The following is a 27,375-nucleotide window of genomic DNA, read 5'->3' on the forward strand; positions in this document are numbered from 1 at the left end:
CAAAGTTGCATATGTATCAATAATGTCTTAATAAAGCTGGAAAATATATAATCTATTTTTTAATTTTAAGATTCTGTCTTTACTGATGGTTGTTGAAAAGAAACGAGACTTACAGGAACATCTGAGTGGCTCAGCCAGTTAAGCGTCTGCGTTTGGCTCAGGTCATGATCCCAGGGTCTTGGGATCCCAGGGTCTTGGGATCCCAGGGTCTTGGGATCCCAGGTGTTGGGGTTAATGTAGAGCATGAAACCAGCCATACCTGGCTTACTAAAATCTAACACGGAGGCCACCGAGGGCAAGAGAAGGTTTCGGAGAAGGGCTACGCCTTTGGAATGCTGAGGCCCGCATGACCACTCTGCTGTTGGAATACCACCGGGAGTTACCTTCCCCGAAGCTCTCTTAGCCAAACAGCCGCCCTGTGATCTAAGAGATGTGTGCATTGTCCCTTAGGCTATGTTTAGTAGAACAGGCAGATTTGCACATCCTATATTTCCCGTAAATCCTCTCAGTTTCAGTAAGACCCCTTGTCACACATCACGTGCTTGAGAAACAGTGATAAGGATATTCTGAAGGACCAATAAAAGTGGGAGCAAAGAAGAGCAAAGGGTCTTCATCTCTGAGCGTTGACCCCCTTGCCTTCTCTTCTCTTTCACAGCAAAGTTTGGAGTAATCTTTCATCCGTCGGTACAGGGATTGCTGGCCAGGTATTATGGCTGGTTTCATGCTCTACATTAACCCCAACACCCATCTTGGGATCCCAGGGTCTTGGGATCCCAGGGTCTTGGGATCCCAGGGTCTTGGGATTGAACCCCGCCGTTAGGCTCCCTACCCAGCTGGGTGTCTGCTTCTCCCTCTCCTTCTGCCCCTCCCCCTGCTCGTGCTCACTCTCTCTCTCAAATAAATAAAATGTTTTCAAAAAAAAAGAAACTAGACTTATCAATGTAATCATTTAATCAGGAAACCATATTTGCCCCAGAGAATTCCAGTTGTCTACTTAAGTTATGACACAATATGTTTATTATTAGAAGTAAAATTTGTTCACTAAAGCTATAAAACTACTCAATACTTCTGTGATAAGTAAATCCATCACTATTAAGGTTTATAGATCTTTCTTGCTAGTCAGAAAACTTCAGCCCCTAAGTCCATCATTCTCTTTCCAGCCCTAAAAACTGTAAGTGAAGTCAAACTCCAAAAAGCCCTTTTCTTTCAGATAGCAATTTCCAACACAGGGAAATAAAACAAACTAGCTTAGCACTAAATCACAGGTACACCAAAAACAAAGCTAGAACCCTTTCTTTAGGGCTTTCAGTGAGAGCTCTCTGTCTCTGCAGCTAATCTCTAATTTGGGATAGAACCAGTTTGTTTTGTTCTGTTCTTATTTTTTTCCTGTAAATTTGCTGGAAGCATTAATGAGATAAGGAAAAGGAAATTCATCAAATTACTGGGTAAGGATCCAAGGTCATATGATGCTGTGAAAAGCAGTACTTTTCCACTCATGAACTTTTATAAGACTTCCCGTATCTAAAAGCAGTTTTAGGAACTGAAAAAGAAAATAGGAGCAATAAATTCTCAGGAGCAAAAACAAATCACAAGTAATGACCACCATGAACCATAAACTGACCAGTCATTAAAAAAATCACAGGAGTGTTGAAAATGAACAAGCTGTACCACCACCTCATTTTAAGTTAACAAAAGTTTGCTAAGCCATGTCTCATTAAAAACGCCACCTAAAGCTTATTCAGGTGTCACTACTACAATCTTCTTGAATAAAGCACTTGCCTTTGCCTCTATTTAGAGGCTAATTAGTCTCAATTTCTATCTTGTTGGTGTGGTAAAATAAAAATTAAGAGACAGAAGAAAGTGTTGAATGGAAACATTTTATCAAATCCAATCCAGAAACAGACAGAAAAAAAAAATTAAAGATTGGTAGTTCGAAGGCAGGGGTCCTAAAAAATGTAGCACATACCAGCTTAAGAATATGTAAAATAATAATAATGAATTATTGCAAGAAAAGGAGTAACTATTAAAGCTGAAAAGTCCATAATCTGTCTCCGTCCCATAGTGGGAAAGCAATCTCTGAATTTTGTTGATTGGTTGGCAGTATCCAGGTAGATGGGTTAGGTAAGCACTAACCCATGGGGCTAGCTGCTGGGGGTGTACTGCAAGTGAGGTACCAGACTCTAGGTCACACAGGTGTCTGCAGGGCCACTTGGCCCTGCATAGAGAAGTGAAAGGATAATTTTCAAACCACTAAAATCATGACACTCATCCAAAGTCATTCATTAATGAGCAAACTAACAAAATGTTAAAATCACTTCAAACGGAGATTTGACTTACAGAGACTTACATTCTCTGTATTTGCATTGCCATAAACAGCATGTATTGACACTGCCATGGACAGAATCCATTTCCATTGTTCTGAACAGGAAACATGCATTACTTTCAATTTTCTACAAATTAACTTCAATTTCTATAGGACTGTAAAATAGCCTAATCAAAGACAAAGGCCCACATTTCAAAAAACCACACAATCCCACAAGATACCCCTAGCCAATGTCCTGTATTCCACAAAAGGGGGACCCACTAATTTTTTTGCCATTTCCAAGTCATTCTCAATTTTTTCCTAACAGAAAGTATTTCCTTGTTTCCCACAGCAAGATCTGATTAATTTGAGGTTTAAAAAAAAAGTCTCCCCTCCAGTGCAGTCAAATGATGTTCAAAGGAAAGTAAAAATTCTCCTGTGGGTACCATTGGCCAAATCTAACTGCCTCACTGCAGAGAAACTAGTCCACAAGAATATTTAAAGTGCTGTCCTAAGGTGATTTGGTTTGAGTGTATTCTTGATGAAATAAAATTATAAATACTCAGTTGAGTTCTGAAGCTGACCTACTATGAATCAAGTTTCTCTGTTTGACCCTGATATAATAGAGATAAATAGAAATGTTTCATGTGTTTACAGTGCCTTCACCTCAAATCCTCTTTCTGCACAAACAGACGTTGATTCTGAAATAAGGGGAAGAGGTGGTCTAGGAAGAGCTATCTCTATAAAGAATTTGTCAAGTCACAAATTCTTGAAGTGGAATTATTTTGCTCCAGACATGTATATAATTATTCATAAAACAATTAACTTACATAAAATTGCCAGATTATCACGAAAAAACAATCAAATTAAAAGTCATAAAGAAACTGCCTATACAGAGAGTACAAAATCTTATCAGAAAAACTGCAGCACAAATTATAAAAATGTGGGGAAAGTATCTTTATATTTTCCTCTCTTGCTCTTTCTCTTGCTAGAAGAAATAACTGAACTCCCTGCCTTTGGAGCTTGGTGCAGCTATGGGAATAATTGTTTATAATCACAGTCTTCTCCCCTTTTCCTTTCCCACTAGCCTAGCAATTTACAGATCATGAATATCTTACTTAAGAATGACTTCTTCCCATTTGTAACTAGTGACCTATAGAAAATTAAAAACGAGTCGGGGTGTTGCCAGTATGTATGGCTCATACAGATAAAACACAGAAACAAGCTAAAGCCAGACACTAAAGACAAGTCTGTATTTCAATAGACTGAAAATATAGAAAATAATAATTGACATGAAGGAAAACAGAGAGAGTAAAACTAACAAGGAAGTCATCATTTGGCCTCTAATGAGAAAAGACTGACTTACAACATAGACTGATAAAATCTTTCTCATTTTAGCTTGAAAAATCAACAAAAATCCTCTTCTGGCAAAGGAAGTTGGTTAAATGCCAAGGCTATTGATGGGAAGTGGTAAGGATGTAGCTTAAAAATGTTCTGTTTTGATTATATTTTTCCTTTTTTCGATGAGGACTGCACCTTAACTTCTGTTTGAAAGATAATTGTATGAAAACAATGTAGCTAGACAGAAGGTTTACATGAATTTGTGAAAAGTTTTGTTGGTTTTTCAAAAAGGCTGGATGCCTTTTGTCATTCTCGGACACTTGATGGATTCTGAGTACCCTAGATTTTAAAGGTCTTACAAGTAATTGAATTGTGTTATCACAAACTGAGTTACTCATAAAATCATTAAGTTGAAGAGTTCAGGTTTGCTGTATTACGCAAATAATGAATCATGGAACACTACATCAAAAACTAATGATGTAATGTATGGTGATTAACATAACATAATAAAATAAATAAATTTTTTAAAAAATAAAAATTTAATGAGTGGCAACTAACTTCAATGAAAGGACTCTTATCTCAAAGACAGACTCAAGTTGATTCTTTAGGATTAGAAATCAAATAAAGATAAGAGGCAAAGACTAAAATGCAAACACATGTTTGAGAAAGTGTCTGGCCTCCTCTGAATCTTGATTTGAAGCTACTGCCACTATGGTTTCTGATCTGAGAAAGTCAAAGAAATAGCCACCCATCCTTCTACTATTTTCTAAAGTAAAGATGAATTTTAAAATTCACTACAAGCCATTAAAGGTTTCCACATTTGGGGACTTTTTATACTAAGTGTTTTTGTTTCTAAGACCAGAAAAAATATGGTATAATTTTTTCATAGTCTCAGTTTAGGAATTTCCTAAATATTTTAAAGCATTAGTTAGTGGGGGCACCTGGGTGGCTCAGTCGGTTAAGCATCTACCTTCGGCTCAAGTCATGATCCTAGGGTCCTGGGATTGAACCCTATGTCAGGCTCCCTGCTCAGCGGGAGCCTGCTTCTCCCTCTCCTCCCCGCTTGTGCTCTCTCTCACTCTCTCTGTCACCATCTGTCTCTCTCTCTCTCAAATAAATAAATAAAATATTAAAAAAAAAAAACATTAGTTAGTGAATTTAAGGATTTTATGTGGAAATCTTCTCAAATAAAATCTTCTATGATATTAACTAAACAGTTTTACTGACTTACTGCATCGAGGAAAAACACAATTCCAAAATAGCACTTAATTAGGGAAAGTGAGAACACGGTTTCTATGGCACATGGGTTGATCTCACAGTTATTAAAACAGGTTATCAAAAACTGGGCAAATCTTTGGATTGGTTGAGGTCTTAAGGCAAAAGCTGATGCAGGCAAGGCAAGGTTTTAGGCAAAAAAAAAAAAAAAAAAAAAAGTGCAATGTGAATCACAAGATATTCCCTGGTTATAATTACACAATTGATGGAGATGGTTGTTCTAGTTCTTAGTCAAGCATAACTGATGACTGTGTTTTGTCCCATCCAGAGGGTCTGAAAAAAAGTAGCCTCACTCTTAACTACATCACTGTCAGGATTCTAGATGGCATTGATGTCACAGAAACAACAGTCTGGAGTCCAATTAGGAACTGATCTCCATGCTCCTTTGGTCAAATGATGAGTTGTTGGATCATGTGGTATGATAGTGGTTATACAGCTGCCTTTAAAACTTTGGAAGTCACTTGCAATCACAATGCACATAAATTCAAGAGCAAAATAATGATTAAACACTGCAGATTGCTTCAGAGACATAATTTAAAATTACCAAACTCAAGCTAGAACAATGTGTCCCTAAATCTATTTACCTACGTGGCAAGCCAGATAAACCATCTTCTTCAGTTTAGAGATTAATTGTTTCTTCTGGCTCACATCCAAGCGCAACACAAAGTGTTGGCAACAGCACAGACATAACTTACTTGGCTAGCTAATAAAAAGTCTAAAGCTATTTGTGTGTCCACTATCACATAGGCTAAAACGCTTAGAGTTGGCTATTGAGCCTCAAAGCTGTCAGAGTCAATTTTAATTTTAACTAAGGTTAAGTACACATTTCTGGCCATGTTTTCCAATTAATGGTCACTTATAAAAATCTCCATTTGGATGGAACCAGAAAAAGTGAATCAGTGATTCCTCTAGGAAATTCTCCAGCTGTTAGGTCATGCAAGATTTCCTTGGGAGGATGAAGAAAAGATGGTAGTATCTGCTAATGATAAGGCCGAGTGTATTACATGAGCTCCTTGTAGTATTGGGCCATATCTGCTTGCAACAGATTGGCATCTAAGATCAGATGATATTCTAAGATGCACAGATTGGCCTGTTACTACGCCATAAAGGAGAGACTATGAGCTAGTGAAGCTCAAATATTTCTGAAGGTTTTCTACTAGGCCAGAAGATGGGAGATGGTATGGAAGTGGAGTTTTTGTGTGAGAATGCCTTGCAGAGCTCTTTAATGAAAGCCTCGTCATTCCCCAAATGGGAAACTGAGGAAAATTTTCCCAGTGTGAGAGCCATGGATCTTTAACAAAGACTATGACATTCTGAAAACAAACACAGAAAAACAAAAACGTATTCACATCCCATTGTAGGAGTAATAATAGGAAGTCAATTTAGAAGTATTCAAATAGGTTGTGAGATTCTGGCCCCCACATATGCCTAACGTTTAGAGTTTTGCCAGGATTATACTGTTGGAAAAAAAAGGCATGTATTAGAGGTACTCTAAGTGATTTTTCCTAAAAATTCCCTAGCAATATTGGTTTAGAACGATGGCAAACTTTGTCCTTGCTATGACAGATCAGTTCATATACTGTCAAAACAAGGTTCTACCTGAAATCATCTGCAACAACAAGACAAGTATCCTGGCAATGCCAGAGATTATCTTCATACAATTTATATCCATATCATTTCAAATATTCGTTCTTTGATGTTGGAAACCAATTTTGGCATTCTATGACCTCTTTGAACTCCTCCAAAGTCCTATTTAGGAGAAGTATCACAAGAGCAAGCACCTTTATAAGGGCTTTATACGGACTCCCTGCAATGGGGCATTCTCACACAATAATTCCATTGTCCCTATTATCTCCAATCTTCTGGCTTAGTAGAAAACACCAATGTAATTCTCAAATTAAAATAAGTCAAACTTGCCTTATAAGATAACTAATTGCAATGCTTCTTAATTTACATGTTCCTTTAAATTTTATCTGGTGTGGAGACAAGTTAAGAAGGGCATTTGTAAATCCTTGATCAGAATGGATGAGGCCAAGATCTATAAAGAACTTCTCAAACTCAACACCCAAAAAACAAATAATCAAATCAAAAAGTGGGCAGAAAATATGAAAAGACACTTCTCTGAAGAAGACATACAAATGGCTAACAGACACATGAAAAAATGTTCATCATCATTAGCCATCAGGGAAATTCAAATCAAAACCACATTGAGATACCACCTTACACCAGTTACAATGGCAAAAATGGACAGGGAAAGAAACAACAAATGTTGGAGAGGTTGTGGAGAAACGGGAACCCTCTTACACTGTTGGTGGGAATGCAAGTTGGTACAGCCACTTTGGAAAACAGTGTGGAGGTTCCTCAAAAATTTAAAAATAGAGCTACCCTATGACCCAGCAATTGCACTTCTGGACCCCAAAGACACAGATGTAGTGAAAAGAAGGGCCATATGCACCCCAGTGTTCACAGCAGCAATGTCCACAATAGCCAAACTGTGGAATGAGCTGAGATGCCCTTCAACAGATGAATGGATAAAGATGTGGTCCATATATACAATGGAATATTACTCAGCCATCAGAAAGGATGAATATCCAACTTTTACATCAACATGGATGGGACTGGAGGAGATTATGCTAAGTGAAATAAGTCAAGCAGAGAAAGTCAATTATCATATGGTTTCACTTATTTGTGGGATAGCATGGAGGACATTAGGAGAAGGAAGGGAAAAATGAGGGGGGCGGGAATTGGAGGGAGAGATGAACCATGAGAGACTATGGACTCTGAGAGACAAACAGGGTTTTAGAGGGGAGAGGGTGGGGGGATTGTATTAAGGAGGGCACGTACTGCATGGAGCACTAGGTGTTATACGAAAACAATGGATCGTGGATCAACACATCAAAAACTAATGATGTATTGTATGGTGACTAACATAACATAATAAAATAAAATAAAAATAAAATAAAATAAAATAAAATATCTTCCCATAAAAAAAAAAAAGAATGGATGAGGCAGGGCTCTTAAAAAATGTAGCACATACCAGCTTAAGAATATATAAAATAATATTAATGAAGATGCATCACAAGATATTTGTGTGTGCGCATGCATGCGTGCGTGTGTGTGTAAGAGAAAGAAGAGAGAGAGAATTAAAAGGTAAGTTTAATGTGAATTAGAAGATAAAACAAATTTTATTTTTAAGCTGATAGACTTCAAGCAAATGGCTATAGTTCAGGAAAGGAACCCAGGCTAATTTTTAAATTAATAAAGCCTTGTCAAATATTATCTCAATTAGTCATAACCGTAAATCTGTGAATTCTGGTGCAGTGTTGGAAGAAACTGAAATTCAGAGGGGTTAAGTGACAGGTAAGATAACACAGCAAGTGAGTTGGTGCCGTTGGGACCAAAAGCTCTGAATTGTAACTGCAAATTTTGTGTGATGCTATACTGCCTTTCATTTTAAACTTGTTTTAAGACAAAGATTGTGATATTTGGGGGAACAGGCAAATCTATATACTGGGCACCCCAGATCTGTCCTGCCTCCTGTTTTTTTAATAAAGTTTTATTGGAAATCAGCAATGTCTATTCATCTATGTATTGTCTATGGCTATTTCAATACTACCACAGCATAACTGAGTGATCGCAAAAGATATCATACAGCCCACAAATCTGAAACTATTTACAATCTGATCCTTGTTGACACAAAATGAACAAACTTTATAGAATCTCTAAAAGTAAGAAAGAAACTTTATTCAAGCCCAAGTTAGGACAGCTGCCCAGGAAACACACTCTTTAGAAAGAAATCTAAAATATCAGGTCTTTAGAGAGTTCTTTCTTTCATCACCCTTTATAGAAAGTTTGCCAGCACCTGATCTATTTGACTGAAAATAAAGTCGAGAACATTCTTTAACATATGGAACACAGAATGAAAGAATTGTAAATTGGAATATGTAAGTAACCACAGATCTTAAAGAAGATTACTGCTTCCTACCTACCCATAACCAAAAGGCTAAAATAACAAAGCAGAACAAGTGAAAGGGAGATAAGAGACATGAGACACAGATAATAAAGCATGATGTTAACAAATATATCAATTATAGGGCAGGATAGCCTGAAAACAGTAATATGCTTATCCTGAGAAACAAATTTATTTAAATCATTATCTATTATGTGTGACATGTATTACTGACATGGTTGTTTAGGAACTGAAAAATAAGGGCTAAGGTAATCTTTGATTTCTAAACCATTAATATAAAACCATTAATATAAAAGTTTCTTTTTTTCTTTTCGGCAAAGAATGTCACCCATTCTTCAGTGAGAACAAAACTGATCACCGTATGAGTGAGGAAGGTCCGGGAACACGCGGTTATATATAATAGGAAGATGGTCCCCGCCCCATTCCAGTTCAAGGTGGTGACGAAAAAGGATCCTGAACTCACCCCCTCCCACAAACACACCTTATCTACATTATCTGTGGAACAGCTTCTTCTGAAAAAAAAAAAAAACAAACTAAAAACTGACTCCTACGTCAAGAAAGGCCCACATCTAAGCAGGTAGGAGAGGCTGGGACACGGGCGCCTGGGTGGCTCAGTCCTTAAGCGTCTGCCTTCGGCTCAGGTCATGATCCCAGGGTCCTGGAATCGAGCCCCGCATCGGGGTCCCTGCTCCGCGGGGAGCCTGCTTCTCCCTCTCCCACTCCCCCTCTTGTGTTCCCTCTCTCGCTGTGTCTCTCTCTGTCACATAAATAAATAAAATCTTAAAAAAAAAAAAAAGGAGAGGCTGGGACACAATGTAACCATACACCCCAACCCCAGCACTGCAACTGACAGGGAACTCAAAACCGTGAGCTTCTCCCCGAAGAGTGAAGGGTTTGAACCCCACATCCGTCACCCCCCACTCTTAAGACAAGCACCTGCCGAGCCCCCAAAACAGCTAGCTTTGAAAAACAACAAAGCCGGCATCCACAAGACCCACAAGTTTAGAATGACCCGAAAAACAGCTCTTAATGGGCCCATGCGCTTGGACTCACCTGCCTCAGGGCCCAACGTGGAGGCAGCAGATGGAGGGACAACCAGCCTTTGTGTGTGAGAGGCTCTCTTGCTTTTTTTACTGTCTTGGAGCATTGGCCTGAGGGGCAGGCGTCTGATTTAACACACATGTGGAGGCTTGCGGGGGGCGGGGGGGCCCTCTCCAGCGATGGAGACTGGCGGGCGCCACCTTGGCGTTTCCCTCTGCCGAGCCCCCAGCGCCAGTCTCTCGTGGAGGGGAGGTTTTTCTTGCGTCTTGTGTGCTTGTCTTTGTGGCTGCCGCCTGGGGATGCCCTTGATGTCCAGGCTCTGGTGACCAGGGGTGCTAGTGTTCCTGGATCCCACAGGACTGTAACCATCAGAGACACAGTTCTTGGCAGGCTACCACCCCCAGGGCACTGCTAAGGCTGGGGCAGCCCAGCGTTTCTGTGAAAAAAGACCCGTTTGCTTGTTCGGAAGCTTGTGCCTGAGGGGCGGGCTTCAGGTTTGGCTCACGTGTAGGGGCCTGATGATGGACCGGATCTCGTGCTCTCCTGCTCTCAGGGACTGTTGCAGGTGCTCACCATCTCGCTCTCCCTCTGCCTTGCTACGGCTCACTGGTATCTCCCAGACAGGCGCGTATACGCTCATCTGGAGCCCCGATTTTTGTGACTGCCACTCAGGGGACACCTCTGGATCGCCTGGCTCTAGTGGGTCACAACGCTTACGCTTGTGGTCTCATAAAACTGTACGTATTTGCATTTCTTTTATTTTTTAAATTTTATTTTATTTTTGTTCTGGCTTTATTAAGATATAATTGACATAAAACATTGTATAAGCTTAAGGTGTAGGAGTGATAATTTGATACACTTATATATTATCATTACAAAATAATTATCACAATAGGCTTAGTTAACACTTCCATCACCTCATAAAATTACCATTTTTTATTTTTGTGGTGTATATTAAATACTTTAAAAGCTACTGCCTGAGAGTCTGGCTTCCATTCCACCTGAATCTAGGTGCTGTTTGAGATCCTCACTTTTGAGACCCTGAAAGGCTTGGCACACCCTCCACTACTGGGAGCTCTTAAAATATAATAGGCTGGGACGCCTGGGTGGCTCAGTGGATTAAGCGTCTGCCTTTGGCTGAGGTCGTCATCCCAGGGTCCTGGGATCGAGTCCCTCCTTCCTCGACGGGGAGCCTGCTTCTCCCTCTGCCTGCCGCTCCTTCTGCTTGTGCTCACTCTCTCTCTGACAAATAAATAAAATAAAATAAAATCTTTAAAAAAAAATAAGATATAATATAATAGGCTCAGGGCTCCTGGGTGGCTCAGTAGGTTAATTGGCTGCCTTCTGCTGGGGCTGTGATCCCTGGGTCCTGGGATGGAGCCCAAGGTCAGGCTCCCTGCTCGGTAGGGGCGCTGCTTCTCCCTCTCCGTCTGTCCTTCTCCCTGCTCCTTCTCTCTCTCTCAAATGAATAGATAAAATCCTTAAATATATATATTTATAGAGAGAGAGAGATATTATATATTATAGGCTCAGTTTTCTCATCTGTTAATGAGGATAAGACTTCTTTCACTTTTATGCTGAAGCAGTGAACATAGTCATAAGCTGCTTAGATGCCCATTAAAAGAACTTGTTGAGGCGGCTGGGTGGCTCCCTGATTAAGCACCCACCTCGATCTCAGCTCAGGTCTTGATCTCAGGGTTGTGAGTTCAAACCCTGCATTTTGTTCCACGATGGGCATGGAGCCTACTTAAAAAAAAAGAGTCGGGGGTGGTGCTTGGGTGGCTCAGTTGGTTCAGTGACCAACTCTTGGTTTCAGCTCAGGTCATGATCTCCGGGTCCTGGGATCCAGCCCTGAGTTGGGGCCCAGGCTGGGCAGGGAGTCAGCTTGAGGATTTCTCCCCCTTTGCCCTCCCCCACACACACACACAAGAGCCTGCTTGTGCTCTCTCTCTCTCTCTCAAATAAATAACTCTTTTTTAAAAAAAGAAGAAATACTTGTTGCCCCAGCCGTCAGCTCCTGCAAGACTGTTTTCAGAGCATGTCCTCATCCAAAGACTGATTGCGGTGGGGATGGAAGGGTGTGTGCACCCATCTTAGCCTGCTGCAGTGTAGCTCTAACAGGCTGGACAAGGCTTTCTCATGTCTGCATTACAGTTTGAGTTCTCACTCTGCCCAATCCACCTCTTCCCTTTCTCTGCCACAGCTAGTGATCCCTATAAAATATCCTGCATGCCAGACCTTAAATATATATAGTGGACTGCTTGGATTATCACAAAGGTTTGAGAGACAACAGTAAGAGCTAGGGTGGGGTTGAACAATAAGTCTTCTCTCCTACATGAGGCCCCTCCAAAACTGGAAGAGGTAGATGTTTTATTTAATGTAGAGAAACCAACACAGAGAGCCAAGAGAAATGAAAAGAGGAATATGTTCCAAACAAAAGAACAAAATAAGAACTCAGAAAGATGGTCCCTTCTTCTAGAGGATTGGCTTTTAGGAACAGAAAATTAATCGAAAGTCACTTGGAAATTTTATGTTTCAATAAAGCCATTTAGTGATTTTTTTTCTAAACCCCATAAGCTGACTGAACACTCTCCTCTTTGCCATCTTCATCTCTCTGTTCCTGAAGAATGTATATATGTATATATGACTAGATTTAGAAAAGGAGTTAAGACTGCATCAAATCTGGCTATAAATTTATCGAGATGTGTTGAAGGAGAGGGCCACATATGGAAAAAAATCAGTGGACCAAAGAATAAAATCACCACAATAATATGAGCTGACAGAGTAAAAAGAGCCTTGAATGAACTACCTGAGGAGTGTTCCTGAAGAGTGGCGAGGAAGAAGATATAAGAGCAAGAAGAAAGCAGCCAAGGAAATGAACCCACTATTAGCAGTGACCATGAATACCAGTTTATAAGTATCTGCACAGGCAAATTTGATTAGCCAAGGTATGTCACAGTAAAAGCTATCTAATACATTAGAGCTACAGAGGGGCAAGTTTACCACAAAAGCTGGTTGAGCCAATATGTGAATGAAACCAATGGTCCAGACAACCACTAAAATCAAAATGCACATTCATGGGTTCACGATGGTCAGGTTGTGGAGAGGCTTACATATGGCCATATATCTGTCAAAGGCCATGGCAATGAGCAGTACATCTCATTGCCTCCAACAGCATGGCAAAAGAAGACCTGAGCTAGATAGCCCCCAAAGGAGAGGACTTTCTGCTTCCTGAAAAGATCACAAAGCATCTTGGCTGCTGCAGTGGAGCAAAATATCAGGTCAATGATGGAGAGATTGGCTAACAGAGAATACATGGGGAGGGGAGTGTATAAGGGTCAGAAGTCACAGTGACCCCTACTAGAAGGATTCCCATCATCCTAGACATATATAAAAGACAATAAAAGCAAAAAAGAAGCTGGATCTCCCAGGAATTGGAGAGTCCCAGGAACACAAACTCAGACACCCCGGGGTGATTGACTCCATTCATTGGTTCATTTGGTAGGTTTACACTCCTGATACCTAAAGAAAGTGATAGAATTCAAATTCATACTATCACATTAATACCCTCTATGGAAAAAGTATATAAAATTTGGAAGACAAATATTACCTGAGCATTGCACAAAAATCAAATAACATCCTTTTGGCCACTATTACTGTAGTTACATATGATAGCAACTGAGTTGCCAAATAGCCTTGCTAACACAAGGAGTGGTGCCTAGGAAAAATTTATTTAAATGACAAGTCTTTCACATACCATGTAAATTATTTTTTCTGATCACTTTTTGGGAGTAGCAGCTAACTCAAATTTAGGTATTTAAGCAAATGGGACTTTTGATAGAATAAAAAGCCAAATAAATTTGGAACATCTGGTTCTGTCCAAATATAATGGACCTCAATGAGGTACATCAGAAAGAAGAATTGGACAAGGAATTGCTGAATAGACAGGAGAATTTACTTGAACTTCTTTCACATTAAAAAAAACATTGGAGAGAATAACAGGGTGGATCATTGTTCATGTTGGTGGTCGAGTTAACTAAGATCTAATGGGTGAGGAGGAGCGAGCATGGGGGACAGAGTGGCATGGAGAATGCTTCTAGCAGAAGGAACAGCAGACAAGTCTTGGAGACAGGAGAGAGCCATGCATCTTTTATCCTTCAAAACCTGCTCAAAGATTTCCTTTTCCAGAAGCCTCCCCAGTATAGGCCTCCAGCACATATTGATTATTCCATATATTTTTGGCATTTTCAGGTACTGATCCAAGCAACCCAGAAAGAAAATATGCATAAAAATAAAATCAGTGATTTATTTAAATCCATTTCAAGTTAATTTCTGTGAATGGTGTAAGATAGAGGCCTAGTTTCATTCTTTTGCATGTGAATATCCAACTATCCAGCACTATTTATTGAAAAGAATGTCTTCTCCGGTGAGTAAAATGTTAATGGTAGAACCTAAATGGTGGGTAGGCAGGTATTCACCATAAAATTCTTTCATCTTTGCAGTATGTTTGAAATACTTTCAAAATAAAATATTTCAGAGGGAAGGGAAGAACATATCTAATAAAATGATGATGTTCTACCAAAGATGGCATGCAAAGTACAATCTCCAAAATCTCCTAAAGCCATTTGGGGGAAAAAAAAAAAGTCCATTAGATTGTAAGTCTCTTAAAAGCCAGGAGCTAAACATGGAGTTTATTCATTCAACCTATTTTTTGACCATTACCTGTGTGCTAATTCCTAGACAAGTAGCTTGGAGCCCAGTGAAGAGACACACACATCCAAACAAAGCAATTTAATCCAATCTGGATAGCTATTATATTATAGCTATTATACTATACTATATATAGATTATACTATATTATAGTATAGCTATACTATAATGCATGTTCAATGCAGTGGGTAGTAACATAGAAGAAAGAAACCCTAAATCTACCTGGGGGGATCTGGGAAGACTTCCCAGGGAAAGTAGCATTTGAGTAGAGACTTAAAGAGTTTGAGAGAGGAATGAATGGGAGGTGAGAGTTTAGGGTGCCTGAGAAGACATTCCAGGAAGAATTCCAGGAGGAGTGCAGCATGTGACATGGCATGTTTGGCATATCTGAGAAACTGTAGTCATTTAGTACTCATGGAACATTACGTACAGTGTGGAGAATGGTAGGAGAAGAGACAGAGAGCTTTTTAAAAATATTGTGCCCACCCCAGACCAATTAAATCAGAATCTTTGAGAGATGGGCCAAGAGTCTAAGTATTTTTTGAAAGCACATCAGGTCATTCTAATGCACAGCTACTGTGGAAAACTACTGCTCTACTCTATGCTTCTCTTTGTACTCCTAAGAATCTTGTACATCCCTTTTTCTTTTTCTTTTTTTTTTTTTTTTTTTAGAGAGAGGGAGGGGGGCAGGGGTAATGGGAGAGAGGGAGAGAGAGAGAATCCCAAGCAGCTTCCAGCCCAGAGCCAATGTGGGGCTCAAGCTCACAACCCTGAGATAGTGACCTGAGCCAAACTCAAGAGTCAGACCCTTCCCCCCTGAGCCACCCAGGCACCCCCTTTGTCCATCCCTTTATCACTGTACTTACCTCATAACATTGAAACTATTTCTCTGTATCTCACAGAAAAGAAGCTCCGCAATGGCAGGGATGCTTTCTTATTTTTCTCTTTATCTCCAGTGCCTTGCACTCTTTCTGGCACTTAGTAAATACTCTATAAGTATTTGTTGAACTGAGCAAAACTAAAATATAAAGGATAAAATTAGACCAGAGCTCAAGTATTAACCTCCCTCAGTGTCTCCCCAAAGGCCATTCATGCCCATGACCCACAAACTCCCTTTCATTCACCGGGGATGACAGACAGCATATGCTTTATGAAATACACCTATAATCAATCAGCTCATTGATACATTATCCTTAAGCCATAGAGTAGTCTGAAACAGAACAATTGCAAACCTCTTTCATTTTAGCTGGGGAAAAAGGTGTGTATTAGTTAATAAAATCTTAATTTTTAAAATAAACAAATGATACTTTGAAAAAAATCTCACAGAATGACTTGATCAAAGAAAAATTATCAACTAATATATTAATTTTTAAGTAAGTTTTAATTGTACAGAAAGCACATGAGTCTATTCTCATTTTAAAATCTAGAATACCACGGATAAAACCAAAGACCTTTTGATCATAACCCTTAATCCAGACCCCTGCCCTCTTCTCTAGGGGTAAATGACACATGGTATGTATTCTTCCAGACCTTTTTTATGCTCTACATTTATATCTATTCACCTGTGTAAATAAATATGGCTCTAGTTAATTTCTTTTTTAGATATTTTTATAGATATTTCAGGGTATTGATCAAAGTCTAGACAGGAAGAGAGGTCACATTCAAATGGGTGATTGAAGAGAGTTGACTACAGGAATTATATACAAGTGTTTAGGCAGGGTTAAAGGAGCCAACAAAAGACTGTAAAGGCACCCAGGGCTGGCAAGAGAAGTGAGCTCTTATCATTCCTGGAGTTACATAAGATGGGGAAAGAATGGTTTCTAAGACCACAAGTAAAATCTGTAGCTAGAGAGGAAGGTGACCCAAGAGGAGCTGTGAAAATAACACAGCTGCTTCTGTAACTTATCACAGGCCTATAATACATCCTGTAGTATAGGATGTTATCATTCCAAGTAGTGCCCCAACTAGCGCTGTAACTGCACCTCAGCAGGTCATTCCACTAATCTATTACTGATGGAGCATGTAGGTAGACTAATGAATTCCATATGTGTGTGAGTATACTTCAATTGCTATAAAATGTATCCCCTGGTAAGATGCAATGTTCTGTAGATATAGTAGTAATAATAAGACATTCTATAAATCTGCAAATGACTGTGCTGGCAGATACATTGAGGGTGTATCACTCAAGAGTTTGATCAGAGAAGTGGAACTACTATGAGTGATTTAAAAGAAGGCAATTTCTTATAGGGATTAGACTTTATGCAATGTGGAATCCGTTAAGCAGTCTAGGTAAGTTTGTTACCACTGAATGTCATGCTGGGCCTGAAGCCCAACAGTCTGGAAGGGAAAATGGACAGGAAGTGAAGATGACCAATGACAAACTTGAACTATGTCTCTGACTGCTTCTAATTTTGATGATGCAGGTGGCCTACCTAATAAACTGATGCCCTTCATTATAAAGATGCAGTTGCACCTGGCCCAGGATTTGGAGGAACTGAAGATGGAGATCCAGTAGCAGCTAAAGGAGCTACAGGCCCAAGTTGTTGTCCCACATCAGCAAGGTGAGCCAGCAACATGTATGAGCTATAATGGTACTTGCCTTATACCGTCCTTCAGAAGTCTACTGCTTCACTTCCATCTTGCAAATCTCACACAAACTTTTCTTGTGGTGAACTCTAACATGGAAACATGCATGGAAGGGAATTCTGGAAACATAGTTCTGGTTTAGCTAAGTTGACAGAGTATGAAGCCATGACAATGGACTAGCAAGGCAAATCCATTATGAAATATATATCTATTCCTTGGGGTGCCTGGGTGGCTCAGTTGGATAAGCATCCAACTCTTGATTTCAGCTCAGGTCATGATCTCAGGGTTGTGTGATTGAGCCCCACGTCTGGGTCTGTGTTGGGCATGAAGCCTGCTTAAGATTCTCTTTCTCCCTCTCCATCTGTCCCTCCCCCATTCTCCCTCGCTCTCTGGAAAAAAATATAAAAATAAAAAATATATATATACATATGGAGGTATATGTATACATGTATGTATCCATATGTGTGTATGTGTGTTTGTGTATAATATATATATTCCTGCTAGGATAAATCACTGCCTCCATGATAAAAAGAGATCCAGTGTAATCAGTGTGCCACTAGGTAGCTAGCTAATCCCCCCAAGGAATGGTGCCAAATTGGTTTCAGCCATTGACAGTTTGGGACTCAGCAATGGTAGTAGACAGATCCACTTTATTGAAGGAAAGTCCATGGTAGTGAGCCCATGCATAGTTTCCATCCCTGTTACCATAACCACTCTACACATGAGCCCAGTGAGCAAGCACTGGAGTGGTTAGGGACAAGGCTGACTAAAATTTAGTGAATGGGTATCTAATCCACATAATTAATAGCCTTCTCTAAAATGGATGCCCTCTACTGGGCATTTACATGAAAATATCTTCATTGAGTACAGGATTTAATTAACCAAATCTAGCAGGCCATTTATAACACTCCAGGTACTCATATCAATACATTAATATCTGAATATCAGGTGAGTACTTGCACCCTACCTGATTTAGTCTCATATTTTGTCTTTTGCAGCCTAATAATCTTAGAATTCACTCACATACATATTCCCCAGACTTTACCAGTATTGGCAAGATCCTACAATTGTTTTAGTATAAAACTGTATATTATCAGAACAGTGCTTGTACTTCTCTCTTCAGAATATGTTGGGACCTAACTCTTATAATGGTCCTAAACACAACAGTTCCAGGTAAAGCCAAAAATATATTTTTATTCAAGGAAAGACTGGTTCATTCAGACTTCAATGAAGGTATTGTTCTGCCAGCAAAAAGGGTAAGGAGTTGGGAGAGCAAGTGACTGTGACATTTGCTTGTATATGATTTATATCCTTGCCTTTCACTTGAACTTTATTCCATAAAAGCACAAGTGATAATCTGAGTAAAAATATATATCTTCCTTGTCTGGGGGATATGTGCCACATAGGATCAAAGTCCAGTGTGCCCCAGACAAGGAAGATATAGAGGTATTCCTCTATGTGAGCCAGCCATTCCCAGGATCCCATTGTGAGGGTCTGTTTCCTGGGACTTCTCTTTATACAAATAGTTACGTTAGGGTTCCGCCAGGAAAAAATGTCTCATTCAAATGGAGTAAATGGGGAAAATATAATGAATAAGGGTGTAGGTGGTAATAAGGGAAATCAGCAAGGAATGTTAAAGTATCCAGGACTTGTAACTACAGGGTGCTATTACTATCCCTAAAGCTGATAAACAATGGGAGGAAACACTACCATAAACCAGAGAAAGAGCTATTGGAATAGAATAAGGCCACCAACAAGAACTGAGGGCTTTGGTGGAGGAATGCAGTAATTGTCAACACAAAGTACGGAAGGGAGGAAGCTGGGGGACTTAATACCCACGTTTCACTCTTCATGTCCTCCAGATCTCTACAATAGCCTCCATTAGCTACACCCAAGCAGAAGTCAAAGAGCACAGCAACTGGTTGATTTAGTCCATAAAGTTCAGTTTACAGGGCACAGAGGAGAGGAGAGTTGACACAATGAAAATTAGATATGGAAAGACAATTAGAGAATAGCCATCAGAACAGTTTAACATTCTCCCATAAGTGAACATCTGGGTTTTCCCAATGTTGCTTTTATAAAATAATAACAAAAATTGTTATATGTGTTGTTATACATATGTCTGAGTGCTTCCAAAGGATATATAATGAGAAGTGGAGTTTCTAGGAAATATTTTATGCAGTTTCATTTTTAATATATATTGTTAAATAGTCCCTTGACCACATGGAAGTCCCATGACCACAACTGTTTAACTAATGAACAGAAAGAATGCATTCAGATAGTAGTCATATGAGAGACTTACCAGTTAGGACAAAAGATAATTACATTAGCAATGGACAGAGTTTATTGATGCCTTCCTTTCTACTGGGTTGGTGGACTCATGACCCATAAAGAGTGGAACGACCAGATCAGAGGAGCCCTGGGTGTTATCATCATTATAGGGCTTGGATCCTTTATAAACCCATGAAAAATGTATCAACATCTTAGCCAATAAACCTACATTCTAACTGCGTTATCAGTTGGACTTTGTTTCCAGATTTTAAGACTGGAATTTTATGCCACAAAGCTGAGGAAATTTCTACATTTGTCCCACACCACATATGGGCTTTCAGCCTAGAGAATTTATTTAATTTGAATTTCCCTAATTAATAGTGAAGTTCAGCATTATTCATACTGTTTCTTAATTTTAAACTTTTTAAATATCTTAAAATATAAACTGTTTCTATGTCTTATGTATCGAATGCTTATATCAGTTAGGGTCCCATCAGGAGAAAATGACATATTAAAATGTAATAAATGAGAAAAATCTAATTTAAAAATATTTTGTAAATAAGAGGTAATCTGACTCTAGCTTTTTCCCTCGGGTTTGTCTCTTAAAAGCTCTGAAGTGGTCACTGAGCTTCAGCTCATTTATAAAACACTGGCATTAGTCAGAATCATGGAATTGATAAAATCATGATTTTAAGGATCATTTACAGTAGGATCCAGTCTGTCTTAGAAATGGATTCTATCAAAACCTGATTGGAACCAGTTTACCACCCTGTTGGTTCCCTCATTAGTAAGTTACATAAATAATTGACACATGTTTACTTTATATGAGTTATATTTTTAACTTTTTGAAAATTGTTCTTTGACTGCTCTGAAGGTCCCATCAATATATCCAAGTAGACTCACAACAAGGAATGTTCCTCATAGGATGTTTAAGCCAAGCATGTCTCTTCTTGGTTTGCATAATGAATCCCAACCAGCAGTAAAACATTACCTTCACTGACACTCTGATCTTGGTTTTGTTTTTCTGCTTTGGTAGTTTTTTGTTTGTTTGCTTTTGGTTCTTGACCAAGTTTGGTTCCAATCCTGGTTGGCACAGGACTGATAGATTATTTCTCATTGGTTGTAACAGAGAATATGAATTAGGTTTCATGATCTGATTGTTTGGTAATCTCTATTGGGATGGTAAGGACCTATTCTCTACCAGATGAGAGATGAAAGATAAAATTTGGTTTCTTAGGCGACTTTTTTTTTAATCTGTTTGTCTCCATTTTTTCAATCTGTTTGTCTTGCTTCCATTGGATGTAGAATTTGTCTTGTTTCCATTGGTAACAGAATAAAAGTTTCATTAGAGATCTAGTGTGAGATTTTGTGTATCAATCAATCTACACTTTTAATTTTTTGGTGAACCCAAGTCCTGATCACTAGCTGAAATTCTAGAACTGACCTAGTAGTTTTATGTGTGACTGTGTTTCTGTAATTGAGGAAACTTTTCCTCTCGTTTTATGAATGTGAAATATTTTCCTACTTCCAGAATGTATTAATAAATATAAACCCTCCTAAAAGGAGTTCTGTTAGTATTGCTTTGTGGAGATTAATAAGTGCTGACTTAAATCTACTATTCCCCAAATTCCAAAAAAATAAAGCCAGATTTCTACTGTTTTATATATGAGATGTTTTTCATGGGGAAAAATCTCATAGAAATTATGGCTCAGAATGTTTTTCTGTGGCTCAGAACATTTTAATGTGAGAATCCAAATATAAATAATCAAAATAAAAGTTTGCACACAGACTGGTTTGGTAACATGTTTTATAAAATAGCTATAGGTCTGTTTGTGATTTTATCAGAATGGAGTATAAAGGAAGCATTTAAAATTATGGAAAATGTAAAATCAGGTGTTCAGTCATTTGGAAATATAATTCAGTTTTATAGTGAGTCTACTGAAATATAATTTCTAAGATCCTGAGTTGTTTTTAAGATTTTGGGTTAGTGTTAATAAAGTAATTAGTAGATATTCACTGGATAATTTTTAAATGAGATTCAGTATTGAAACATTGGGTGTGTGTGTGTGTGTGTATGTGAGTGTATCACTTTACTCATACCTTTATAGGGTGTATCTTTGGATCGTGTTAATAAATTTGTTCATTTTTACTACTCCAAGAAAGGAGACTCTTAACTATAGGAAAGAAACTGAGGGTTGCTGGAGGGGAGGTGGGTGAGGCAATGGGATAATTGGATGATGGGCATTAAGGAGGGCACTTGATGTAATGAGCACTGGGTGTTATATGCAACTGATGAATCACTAAATTCTACCCCTGAAACTATTAATACACTATATGTTAACTAAATTGAACTTAAATTAAAAATTTTAAAAATAATAATAATAATGTTTAATACCATTAAGAAGGTGTAATTAGAATATTTGTGAAAACAGGGGATTATATTTTGAACATTCCTGAGCCTTCTTAGTCTATTAACATAATAATATAGGAGAGGCAATTCTTAATTACCCACCTTAAGTTAACAGATCCATCTTCTTTTTTTTTTTCACTTTTACATGTCCATTTATTAAACAAGAACTCCTTCATGGCAATTTCATACAATATTTATTAGTGATTAGTGTTGAGAAAATTATTTCCCTCTACATACAAAAATACAGATTTGAACACTATGAAAACAATCAGGACAAGTAGCATGAAAAATAGGTCCTTCAAAAGAAATAGAGGCAATGTGAAGCTTTGTCTGCTGTCAGGGACAAACCACAAGGAGCAAAGGCTTTAGGGCCCCAAAACCACTCCAAATGGATAGAGTCAAACCCACAAGCCAGGGTTTGAGAAGCCAGGAGACCCACCAACAGCATAAAACAATGTGTGCAGAATGCCCCATAGCTGTGTCCAAACTAGTAAAGGAAATAAACTTGTAGGAAGCAAAATGTAATAGTTATTAAATTAATATTGCTCCCCAAAAGTGCCACCGGGCCAAGTACCAATATTGGAGTTACTAGCCATCTGACTTAACTTCCTCTGTTAAAATAATTACATATGCTGACCCTTCAAAAGGACAAAAAAGAAGCTACGATTTTGTTTCAATAAATCCATTCCTTCATTTTGCAACAGCTCAGCTCATTTACTCGAGATTTTTCTTGACCAGACAGAACCTGTGTCCTACAGGGGTGGGAAAGCCAAAGGAGCAGCTAGAGTGTTAGCTGAGTCTTGATTTCATCAAGTTCCTCACAGCAGGGAATCTATTTGTCCAGGCATAAAACCAGAAAGAGTCACTGAGCCCACCCCAGGCATCCATAAATCAATCCGAGATCTGAGAAGGCCAGCTGGCAGAGGCCACCTGGGCAGCCTGAACAAATCAGTCTTCTTGACCAAACTTTAATCAGGCTTCTCTGAGCACTCTTCTCCACTAGCCCTCAACTCCACTAAGCCCCCATCCTTGCTGGGCTTCCATAGACCAATTATAACTAGAATCCTATTAAGTCAGTTTAGAGAAAACCCCTCACCTTTGATATCTGATTCTTAAATACTTACTCTCAATATCTGATCACTCTGGCCTGCCTTCAGCAAGAATCCTATTAGGTCAGTTTGGCAAGAATTCTCCCCTTAGTAATTTCTATCCACCAACCGCCTCCCATCTGCTCTTTGGCTATAAATCCACACTTGTTCTAATTGCACTGGATATGAAGCCCGGTTCTATACTGAGATCCCTTTTCCCCTGTTGTAATAATACCTGATTAAAACCAGTTTTTCTCACTTAGACTACTGCTGTCAGACTCTGGGGTTTTTTTTTTAATGGAGTACTGTCTGTGAAACAAAAGTTAATTTACCTTGGTTAAAGTCATAAAAGGGATGATTAAGACTGTATGAGAAGTAATTGTAAGGTAACAGGATCTGGTTTTATTTATTCAGTGGGATAATGGACAGATTTATTCTAAGGTAAAATTTCTGGTTTTTCCAGAATTTGAAAGAGGAAGACAAACTCCAATGTAGATAGAAAACTATAGAAGGTTCAGGAAGCAAATTCTACTTGCCTTGGTTTCATATATATATGAATAATGAGACTGAAAATAAACAATGATATATGTTAATATTTTGGCAGTTTGCAAAGCCCAGCTTTAATTGCTTTATTTTTAAAAACAGAAATGCTTTATGACCAAATACTATATTGAAGCAAGACCAGAATTTGGTTTCCTCTCATTTACAATGTCCTGACAAATTACCTTGGTATATTCATTCTACTCTTGACTAAAGGCAGTAAATGTTATTCTTTACCTTCTGTGTAACCATACAAGTTAGCAGAGATTCATTGGCTCCCAAGAATAACTTTGTGTCTTATGCTGACTTTTTATGCTCTATCATCGGACCCGGAGAGACAATCTGGGGGTTTCAGAGGGGAGGAGCGTGGGGGGAGGGGGTAACAGTGTGATGGGTTTTGAGGAGGGCACGTGCTGTGATGAGCACTGGGTGTTATACTTAACTAATGAATCATCGAACACTACATCAAAAACTAATTATGTACTATACAGTGGCTAACTGAACATAATAAAAAATAAATAAATAAATAAATAAAATAGAGTTAATTACCTATGAAAGAGCTGAAGTTCCTTCTGTTTATTTTAAATATATTTCACTCTGATTAATAGGTAGCTATACTACAGCCATTCTCGTTCTAAGAACCTACACTACCTACACCACTGTTGTGGGTGGTTTTGTGTCTACCAAATATGTAAGTTGAAATCCTAATCCCCAATACCTGTGAATGTGACCATGTTTGGAAATAGTCTTTGCAGATGTAGTCAAGTTAAGATGAATTCATGCTGTATTAAGGTAGATTGGGAGATACTTCATGTTCTGAAGGCCTGAAAGAAGTATACCCTCTTATATTTCTAAAAATTACTTCAGATAAATACTGTTCCTTAGGAATTTAGTCTTGAGATTACTATAATCATTGGTTTAAAAATACTTCCTGTGTAATACTCTTTTTTCAAAAGTGAATGTCCCTCCCCCCTGAGTGAAAGACAAAATAGACCCAGTATCATCATGTATAATCAAATCAAGGTAAGAAAACAAGAACTTTTCTCTAAGTTTGACCATCAATAATGAACATCAGTACTCAACAAGGCCTCTTCACAATACAGGCATCACTTAAGAGATCTTCCTCTAACTCACTAGCTGTCTGCATACTCTCCTCATTGCCACCTTCATTTCTTGATTCCTGAATGTATAGATGACTGGTTTCAGGAAAGGAGTGAGAACAGCATCAAAGATGGCCAGAAACTTATCCAGGTCTATGGAGGGAGTTGGCCATGTATAAAAAAAAATCAAAGGACCAAAGAACAAGAATACCACAGTGATGTGAGCTGACAGTGTGGACAGAGCCTTGGATGAACCAGCTGAAGAGTGTTTCTGAACAGTGAGAATGATGATGATATAGGAAATGATCAGTATGAAGAAGGAGCCAACAGAGATGAATCCACTATTGGCTGTGACCATGAACTCTATTCGGTAGGTGTCTGTGCAGGCAAGTTTGATGAACCGAGGAAGGTCACAGTAAAAGCTATCAAATACATTAGGACCACAGAAGGGTAAGTTTACCACAAAAGCCAGTTGAACCACAGAGTGGATAAGGCCTGTCATCCAGGCAGCCACTAAAAAGAAGATGCACATTCCTGGGCTCATGATGGTCAGATAGTGGAGAGGCTTACATATGGCAACGTATCTGTCAGAGGCCATGGTGATGAGCAGCACCATCTCCACACCACCAATGACGTGAAGAAAGAAGATTTGAGCGATGCAGCCACCAAAGGAGATGACTTTACGCTTTCTGAAGAGGTCATAAATCATCTTGGGAGAAGTGACTGAAGAAACTCCCAGGTCAGTGAAGGAGAGGTTGGCCAACAGAAAGTACATGGGGGAGTGCAAATGAGGGTCAGAAGTCACAGTGAGCATGATGAGGGAGTTTCCCATCATGCTTGCCACATAAAACGTGGAGGAGAACACAAAGAGGAGAAGTTGGATCTCCCAGGAGTTGGTGAGTCCCAGGAACACAAACTCTGACACCACGGAGTGATTCATTCCATCCATTGGCTTTGTTGGCACTGCTACCTGAAGAAGGACATAGGAGAAAATGTAAATTATGATAATTATGTTAATAGATTGGGAGAGAGGTCAAAATTATGAAGGCCTGTTTCTACTATAGCATTAGAACCAACCTGATATGCTCATGGCCTCTCAAATGTGATTACCCAGAAAAATGGTAGCTGTCATGTGGAGCTGCTGTCTACCACCAGGTTGTCTCTGCATTTGATGCCCTCTGCTTCCTCTCGGGGTTGATGCCGTGATTATTCGTGAGTTATAACATAGTCAACATGAGCCAAACCTTTTGATTTTTGGTTCAAAACTGATATGATCTGGCCCTAGTCATGCAGAACTAATCACTATTTCAATCCCTTCCAAGTCCATAAGCCTTTATCTGGAAGACAGATCCTTCTTCTCTTCCATCCCAGTCCCCACCTCTGGGAATATATTCATCTTTAATATTACTTAAATGTTTACAATGTCTACAAAGTCTTGCTTTATTATTACTAGTATAGCCACCAAGTTTTCTCTGCATCTAATACTCTGCTTCCTCCCAGGGTAGATACTATGATCCTTGTCCTGAGTTATAAGATTGCTCAACTTGGGTAATAAGAATTCAACACCAAATTCTTTTGATTTTTGGTTCAAGACTATTATAGCCTGCTTCCAATCACACAAAACTCCTCACCACTTCTAAACTATTTCATTCACTTCCAAAACTACAAGGCTTATTCTGACAAACAGACCCTTCCTCCTAACTCCCCACCTCTGGAACATATTTATCTTCAAGGCTTATTAAATTTTAACCATATCTCTGAGGTCTTGCTTTATATCACTAGCATTTATTTTACTATGTCTTGTGTTTTAGTAACCTAAGTACAGTTCTAACTCACCAAAAGACTGTAAGCTCCTTGAAAGCAGATATTGTGACTTATTCATATTTAGATTCCCTGAAGTAATGAAGAAGTGGTCCACACAGAGGTGCAGGTCCATAAACTGTCTGTTATGAGTTTGCATCATGGTATGCACAGAAATTGAGAGTGCTAAGAAACTTATCTAGCAATTTTACATCACAGCAAAACCCAGATGTATGATTTTGTATTTACTAGAGTATCAATCCATGACTGGGGAGGTGGGGAGAGGAACCTACGTCTTCACCATTTGAGAAGCACTGCCCTAGAATACTGAACACATGACCTCAGCAGCCTAAACCATGAAAGGCATCATGCTGCAGTGAAAAGTATTTTGTTCAAACCTCTTTAAAAAGACTTATCACAGACCTGTACCTCTGAAACAAATAATACATTATATGTAAAAAAAAAAAAAAAGAAGAAGAAGAAGATAGCAGGAAGGGAAAAATGAAGGGGGGGGAATCGGAGGGGGAGACGAACTATGAGAGACTATGGACTCTGAGAAACAAACTGAGGGTTCTAGAGGGGAGGGGGGTGGGAGGATGGGTTAGCCTGGTGATGGGTATTAAAGAGGGCATGTACTGAATGGAGCACTGTGTGTTATATGCAAACGATGAATCATGGAACACTACATCAAAAACTAGTGATGTAATGTATGGTGATTAACAGAACATAATAAAAAAATAAAATAAAAATAAAAAGACTTACCACATTACCTTGTAATTTTAATTTTATTTAGAGAAGCAACATAGCATAGTGGAAAGAACACGGATTTTGGATTCACAAAACCAAGAGTTATACTCTGGTTCAGCCACTAAGTTGATATTGGGCAAGTTAATTAAATTCTTGAACCATCTATGAAACTGCAATGAATAATACTAATTTCT

General features: G+C 38.8%; 1 protein-coding gene and 1 pseudogene across 1 annotated transcript; both read right to left on the reverse strand.

Moving 5' to 3' along the window:
- Positions 1–12,464: 12,464 nt before the first annotated feature.
- On the reverse strand, positions 12,465–13,419 carry LOC116640483 (annotated as a pseudogene).
- An 11,240-nt stretch (positions 13,420–24,659) lies between these two features.
- Positions 24,660–25,583, reverse strand: LOC116640685 (olfactory receptor 4F3/4F16/4F29-like). Its single transcript, XM_032417837.1, has one exon. It carries the CDS (start codon positions 25,581–25,583, stop codon positions 24,660–24,662), a length of 924 nt encoding a protein of 307 aa, XP_032273728.1.
- Positions 25,584–27,375: the final 1,792 nt, after the last annotated feature.

This window comes from Phoca vitulina, unplaced genomic scaffold, assembly GCF_004348235.1.
Source record: "Phoca vitulina isolate PV1807 unplaced genomic scaffold, GSC_HSeal_1.0 scaffold20, whole genome shotgun sequence".
Taxonomy (NCBI): Eukaryota; Metazoa; Chordata; class Mammalia; order Carnivora; family Phocidae; genus Phoca; species Phoca vitulina.